This window comes from Asterias amurensis, chromosome 8, assembly GCF_032118995.1.
Source record: "Asterias amurensis chromosome 8, ASM3211899v1".
In the NCBI taxonomy this organism is placed as follows: domain Eukaryota; kingdom Metazoa; phylum Echinodermata; class Asteroidea; order Forcipulatida; family Asteriidae; genus Asterias; species Asterias amurensis.
The window spans coordinates 23700012-23707758 of NC_092655.1; the positions used below are offsets into that span (position 1 = coordinate 23700012).

The following is a 7747-nucleotide window of genomic DNA, read 5'->3' on the forward strand; positions in this document are numbered from 1 at the left end:
TTATTATCCAGTTATGATGACGAGGCTGAAAAGATAACTCAGTATGAGAGAGTAAATATAGAGGATATGCAGGCCATTGGAATCGGTAAGGCACCCCCCCCCCCCTTCCCTCCTTGATTTCAATTTATTTTATCTCAAAATAAACTACTGTAGCACCGATGACGGTACAGATTAACTAGGTTGGTGTGTCAGATTTCAATATGGAGACTGCATATAATTGGATGAGAGTTGTGGGTGTCACTTGTGTACATGCGTACATGTTTTCATTGTTTGACTTCAGCGATGGCAGAGGTCTACTACTTTCAGTTTCCCTTGTGGTTATTACCTGACATTTTATTATTTGCATACGGACATTCCCATTTGCTGTGCCTCTTACCACAAACAAAAGACACAACACAGCAGTCAAATTGGCCGATACTTGTTTTACTTTACTTTATGTAAGACTTTGATCTCTGGACGTATTCAAAAGCATGCTTAAAACACATTTTTTCTGCATTTCTTATACTGACTCTAATATATGGTGTTTACTCACTTGATTTTGTTTGTGTTCAAATCCCTCAAATGTACCTTAAATTACATCCCTGCATGCTTTGGTAATCTTAGTATCTTTTGGTCTTAGATTGATGGTGCTTACAAATTTTGTGTTTTTATTATTGTTAGGCCTACTGTTAAGTTATCAATACTTATTGGCATATGGGGTTAATGCATTAAGGGGACTAAGTGTTATGGAAGCGGACCCAGTAGGAAAGTGAAAGTTTCTAATATGTTGTTCTTGGTTCGAAACCCAACAGGTTCGGCTGCAGCATTTTTCAGTAACACCAAAGAGAAATGTATCCGTGTTTATCATACGTTCTGTGGAGAGAATGATTATTTCCATACTCTCAAAGTACTGCCAGGACGAGATAAAAATGAGTCTGATAGTAAGTTATTGTTTTTCTCTAATTCTTGTTGTTGTTTATCACTGGGGAGATCTTTCCTGATGCTTTCTTGCCCAACCTAAGTTGTATTTTTGTTTTAAGAAATGACACAATGTTTACAAGCACTTATACATAATTTGATTATGGTAATACTGTATTCATTACCTAGAAACGAGAGAATAGAGAAGACCTGTATATTTGTTAAAATGATGAGTGTGTGTGTGTGTATATCAGTTTTCTCTCTCTTTTTTTAAAAACAAATAATGGCATTCTAATTTGAAGTCACATATTGATTTAATGTTTTGAGTTTTTTAAGGTTTAGGGTGGCAGAAAGTTTTTCTAACAGAATTTTTGCACATTTTGTTAAAAAGCTATTGTTGCTATTTAAATACTTCATGACAGAATCGAACAGGAAATGAGCCAGTCGCATACTTGAAAATTACTCCTGTGTTTTATTTTGGTTACTTTTGCAGGTATTTTACACAATGTCATTGAGGCATTTGCCAGTGCCAGATCCTCAAACAGTCTTGGTCTGAAAGTACTTGAAGATAAAATGGACAGGTGAGTTATTACAAACCAATTTGCTGTAAACCTTCAGGTTTCATGTTCTTTGCTTTAACATATTAAGGAAGATCAACACTTAAATTGAGTCCAAATGCTTTTTACATGTATAAATAAAAGAAGAAGTACCTTGGTAGTGTGAGGTTTGTTGGGAGTGCAGCCAACTTCTGTCAGGAATAAGATAAACTAATGATCTTTATTATCTTCTTTATTAAAGGAAAACCCGGAAGGCCCCACAGGAGTTGATTAAACTTACATCTCAGAAGCGTCTCACAATGTGGCTTCAAGACAAGTTTGTCCCGGAGATGGTCATCAAGAAGCACAGTGAGCCCCGTAACAATCAGACACGACGTCCCGCACGCACCCAAGTCGTCAGCCGCTACCTGCAGAATGTTGGCAACAAGATGACTAATCTCAATCTCATTCAGAAGGCACGGAACAAGAAGAATAATGCCAGTAACGTCCCTACTACCCTGGTCTACCAGAAGAGCATGGGCAATAGTGACGAGGAGGAGGAGACGAGCAGCGTACGGATCAGCTTCGATAAGGATGTCGAGAATGAAGACACTGACGATATGTTTGATGACAGCTCTTTCTCATCTTCGACTGATACCTCCTATGATGCTCTCAGCATCGGCGACTGCTTAGAGATATTGAGTGGCAATTTACCCAACTACCCACAAGAGAGTCCTGATGACCCTATCATGCTGAATGATGGAGATATTGTACTGCCCACTTGCGGGGAGCTGGCCACGGATCCCAAAAGGAATCAACGTAGCTTCTCTAGACGGCACATTACACCTCGCCGTAAACACTCCAAGAGTCATGGAGCTTATGATGATCGCATCGCTGCTCCTTGTGTGCAGTCCAAGGAGAACAAGGCAGTGACAGACAAGGATGATATCTTGCCACTACTTAATGATGAACAGCTCAACAATCAATGTGCATTAAATGACATAGTCGCAAATCATGGAGATACTTTATCACAACCGAAAGATCGCGAGCTTGACACTGACTCTTTGAGTGGTGTTGAAGAACTTGAACTTGAGACCCATGATGATTCTGGCGACCATCTCAAACTGGATAAGCAGACACTGCCAGAGGGTCTTGATACAAATCCAACGGACACTGAGCCCAATGGTGTACCAGTCAACTTTCAAAGTCCAGCTGAAGATCTTAATGACAATGAAACAAAAAAGTCTGAGGATACCAATCCAGAGACAAGATCTGATCCTAACAAACCTGAGTTCCATATCTCAGATCTCACTAACGATGATGATGTTTTGGTTACGGTAAACCCAATCCCTGAGACCATCCCAGTGGGCAAAAAGGAGCTTAAGACAGGACCCAGGTCTCTAATCCTCAAATCCCCTCAGAAATCTCACAGTGAGAACTCTCTTGCCGATCTACTCGCTGGCAAGGCGGTCGAGGAAGAAAAAATAGAGGAAGGCGATAGCACAACCCTAGCCAAGGACGAGGAGCAGAACAACCGCAAGTTCAAAAACCCGTTCAGAAATTTCAACTTCTCAAGAGGGAACAACATGAGGGCGAGCCAACGTAAAGCCAAGATGATGCTCGAGATGCAGTTGCGATCTCAGAAATGCCAAAGCAGGTTTATCCAATTGTAAAAACTTCACTTAGCTAGGAGTACTTATCTTTCTAAACTGGATCAAACCAGTTTAAATGCAGTGTTGTTGTGTGTATTTTTCCAGCACACAAGCGATCACAAGATCCAGTCCGGTTGGGCAAACTAGATGAAACCGGTTACAGTCAGCTGTTATAAGGTATACTAAAGCAGTCACAAGTTCCCAACGGACTGAACTAGTCCAGTCCGGTTGGGCACTATTTGGAATATTTACACAATTTTTGTGGCAGACTAGATGAAACCGGTTACTACAGTCAGCTGATTATAAGGTATACTTACTGATCAAGTTTAGTTCATTAGAGACAGGCAAGTCCTTAAGTCTCCACTCAGTGAATTATGTAATATTCTGTGTAGAGTTTTTATATTTATAACAAATTAATTTATTTTTATGGCAGTGATGCCTTTTGAAAAATAGCGGTCTTCGATTTTTGTGAATCCCTTTACTTCATTCTACAGAGACAAATTCTAACGTATTTTAGCATCTTAGAGAAATTGTGTCTTAAACAAAATCAATTCTTAATCTTTTTATCCGCCAAGCAGATAAATCCTTTTCACACTAGAAAGGGACTTTTTTTAAAACAAATCTTTGTGAATTATTAACACTTCACATCTGCATGTTGATTGGGAGTGTTTGGAATCCCTAGTCTGAGACCAAAACTAAATCTTGTTTTAGATTACAGTGCAATATCTTTATTAAGGATGGTATTTTGGAGTGAAGACACCACATTTAAAACAATACAACATTTAAGTATGAAATTTCAGAGTCTGTATTCAAAATCTCACAAAGTGCAAAGTTTGTATTACTGCCTAGCATATCCACGTACCTCATCAAATGATGGTAGTTTCACCATTCACTTTGTGTAGTTTTAAATAAATATGTATTCAGCATGATCTGATTTGAGCAGGGAGTGAGTGTTGAGGTGGCTCGGATGTGAATTGTTGGCCGTTATCGAAACCACAGCTTGGGTTTGAGCTTGAGGTTGGGTTTAGGCTCCAGTAGTTATTTAGAAAGTTGACACTTTCATCACAGGGCATCAAACAGGCCAACAGAGCCCAACCCAAAGCTAAAACGAGTTCTAGACCATGAGCGAGCGTTGCTAACTCTGGCAATTTTTTTTTTTTATGGTCACATTCTGCTTACAAGAGGGTAAGTGCAAAAGTTGTGTGCTAGTTTCAGTTCAATCTCAGAATGGCAGCAGTCCCAACACATGGGGGAAACATGTTGACATTTTTGCATGTGCATTTAATATGGTACTGCCCATCGTTCTCCATTCTGGCCAAATGCTTCCTAAACACCTGAGGAACAGTCGAGTTGAATTTTCTCCAAGTGGTCCAGCCTTCTAATTCACAGATCACTATTTAACATACAAATGTGGATTGATGAAAAATGAGGCGGACTAGTGACAAGACAAACTAACCAGCCCTGCTGGCTAGTAAATAAAACATTTAATGGCAAACACTGCTTGGTTTACCAGTTTGCAGAAGATCGTAGGTCCAACTGCCCACACATCTTAAAAACGTTTTCCTGCTACACCTGAATTGGTTCACAATTTGTCCGTCTTGTGTATCAACTTGCCACCACTTAAAAAATTAGCTATTGAAACAATATTCTTTATGATAATGTGATATTTAACACATTTATATTTACATGTACTTGGAGATATGTAACTTAAATAGTGTTTGTTAAAATGCACAATCATGTTGGTTATTCTCTTCCTCCACCCCCCCCCCAAACAATTAAATAAAGTAATGTTTTAAAACCTATGAACACTAATATGCCTGATAACCAGGAATGATAATGTTTTAAAGCATCTTACTCTAGCTACTAGGATATGTGCGCTATATATTAGAACCCGTTATTATTATTATTTATTACATAAAGAATCTGGCATTAGTTCACTCATAGATTCTTCATGTTTCCTTCAGTTTGTTTTTGTAACTCGAGTACCGGTATTAGTTATACTTAAAAGAATAGGAGTAATTGTTTTTAATATTTACGCCAAACCTAGCAGCCATAATTTATTCTGATGTAATATGCTAGAGTATTACTTCAACATTACTACATATTTATTAACTGTTATGGAAGACTGTGTTTTAAATGTCAGAGATGTCTACATACCTGTTAACCTTCATGACCTTAGATGCTGTAGCCAATACTTTTCAGTAAAGACCAATCCGTTGGACCATGTCCTGTATGAATGTTTCCTGCCATTACTGGGATGCAAATATGCCAAGCAACACGGGTATCACTGACCGATGATATTAACGCAAGTTTACATAACACCGGCATGATGCGATTAAAAAGTCTGCGCCTTGTATGTCCATAGCTGAGGGCATCCCAGTAATGCTGGAAAGCCCTCGTACATAACTCTTCCAGAGACTCGCAAAGAGATTTTACATGGTGTCACCGCAAACCTTACTTATACTTCATTGAGTGTTGTTCCTAGAAATGGGTAAAAAACAAAATTAATATTCTTTATCCCTGATGCAAATTTAACATCTATTATATCGTTGCGATACCCGCTGCCAAAACATAGGATTCAAACTGCCTCTAGCTACCGGGCAACCTCGGTAGTCTAGTTGGTAAGAAACCGCTCAAGAATTGCCACCCGAGTAATATGCCTGTGATATTTTTTCACAGGACTCGGGAAAGTACTGAGTATACAGTGCTAACACACATCGGTGTATGGGTAAAACCAAAATTAATATTCTCTATTATCGAAAGGAGCTGTTCAATTATTCCATCAAGATCAAGATTACTATTTTCCACCATGCATCCTCAAGTCTTATCTTAAAGTAGATTGGTATATACAAAGGTAAAATAATTTATGTACTTTAAGTTATAAGTTCTTGAAAGGTTTGTGTTTTAAACTGTTCGCAGGGAAGGTTCACATACACGCCCACAAGTCAAAATAATATACTAATATTGTTATGCAACTTATAAGGTTTAGACAAGATTTATCTTCAGGTTTGCTTTTTATGTTGTTATACTATTGCAAAGTAAACTAGTTTATATTATTTACATTTTACTTTAATCCTTGAAGGTTCTCTATATTTGTATCCTTTATTTTCTGGGAGTTCATTGTTTTTATCTCAACGGTAAACCGTTAACAAGTTAGATTTGAATAAAGTCTAGTACAGTGACTTGCTTTATAGTCACAAGTTACTCCTCGAATTCCTACGACTGTAGAGACAGTTGCTTTGTCAAATAGTTTAGGGGCAAGCTTTTGTATAGCAGCCTTAAAATGAGCAAACCTTAGTACCATTCATTTAAAATTGTGTATGGGTGTTGGCAATCTACTCTTACGTAACATGCAATGGCTTGTCTTTATTCATATGACAGTAGAGTACCTATCTGTTTCAATGGTCGAAGGAATTTAAGCAATTATTTTGTCAAAAATGTGCTTACCGTGAAGCTGCGCTATGAAATTGTGTCAAAACTGATGATCTTGGTAATCCAACTTATTGGAAACTGAAATTGAGTACATAGTCCACAATTTTCTTTCATTGTTGGGTAAGGAGAAATAACTTAAGTTGACAGCGGATATACAATTACAAAGCACATTATGATACTTTATGGAAGTTCTCTCAGGTCTGTGTACTTCATATGCTTTTTGTTATAGAGGCATTTTTTGTAACTTATACAAATTATATATTCTATTATTTTGAGTGTGTGATAACTGTATACTGTGTCTTACCATTATACCTCCACAACTTAATGGGATGTCTTTTTATTGTTGTAAATACACTTGATCAAAAATGTTATTTTTAGAGAAACTTAATTTTCAGCTTATAACAATAACTTAATCATAATGCTCCCTGTGTACTGTGTTACAATCGCAGCACTATTTCACCCCAAAGGTAGAAGTTAGTCTGATCTACTTCCAACTTTTGTCTTTGCTTTATTGGTTGTACACAGGTTTTACCTGTTTCAATAAGGGATAATTGATTGGATTTTATGAGACTGTTCATTTATGTCCTCAACATGAACCTATCTGTCTCTGCCTACACAAAATGCAACTGAACGGGGCCCAAATTCATAGAGCGTGTAAGCAAATAAAACCTCGCTAGGCACAGAATAATGTTGCTTAAACCGACCCATCTATTCTTATCTTTGCCCATCTGGAACATGCTCTTAATTCTTAAGTCCCTGTGTGCCCTTTACAATCTGGCATCAGTATTCTGAACACTTATTACAAGCGGTGAAAAACTTCATGCACTGGATTTGAACAAGGAAGGTGGTTGAGTCTGTTTTAGGAAGAACATTCAAGAAGTATGAATATATATCAAACAATTCGGTTTTTATTTTATTGTATTCATACTCTTTCCCATTTTGATTGGGAGAGTGGAAGGGGGGGGGGAACGAACTGAGAGAAGAAATTACTGCAACCAAAGGTTCTGAAATCTGAATCTTGTATTGAATTTATCATACATCAATATTTGGAGTACAATGAGTAGATGCAATTTACATGTACTGGCCAATTTTAGGCTTTTATAATATCCTCATCTCCAATAGTGGCAGTTCACCAGTAGGTCAGTTTGTATATTAAAGTCTATTTGTGTACACATGTATGTAAAGTGCATCTTTACTTGTAACATATCAATAAATACTACTGTAATCACA

The 7747-nt window shown here is 37.6% G+C and overlaps 1 protein-coding gene across 1 annotated transcript in view; it reads left to right on the forward strand.

Moving 5' to 3' along the window:
• LOC139940728 (phosphatidylinositide phosphatase SAC2-like) overlaps positions 1–7747 on the forward strand; it is a 47506-nt gene extending 39759 nt beyond the window's left edge. Inside the window, exons 16-19 of the mRNA XM_071937095.1 lie at positions 12–85; positions 792–920; positions 1391–1478; positions 1696–7747. Coding sequence (XP_071793196.1) covers positions 12–85; positions 792–920; positions 1391–1478; positions 1696–3106 — 1702 coding nt within the window. The 3' untranslated portion in view covers positions 3107–7747. The remainder of the gene's footprint in view (positions 1–11; positions 86–791; positions 921–1390; positions 1479–1695) is intronic.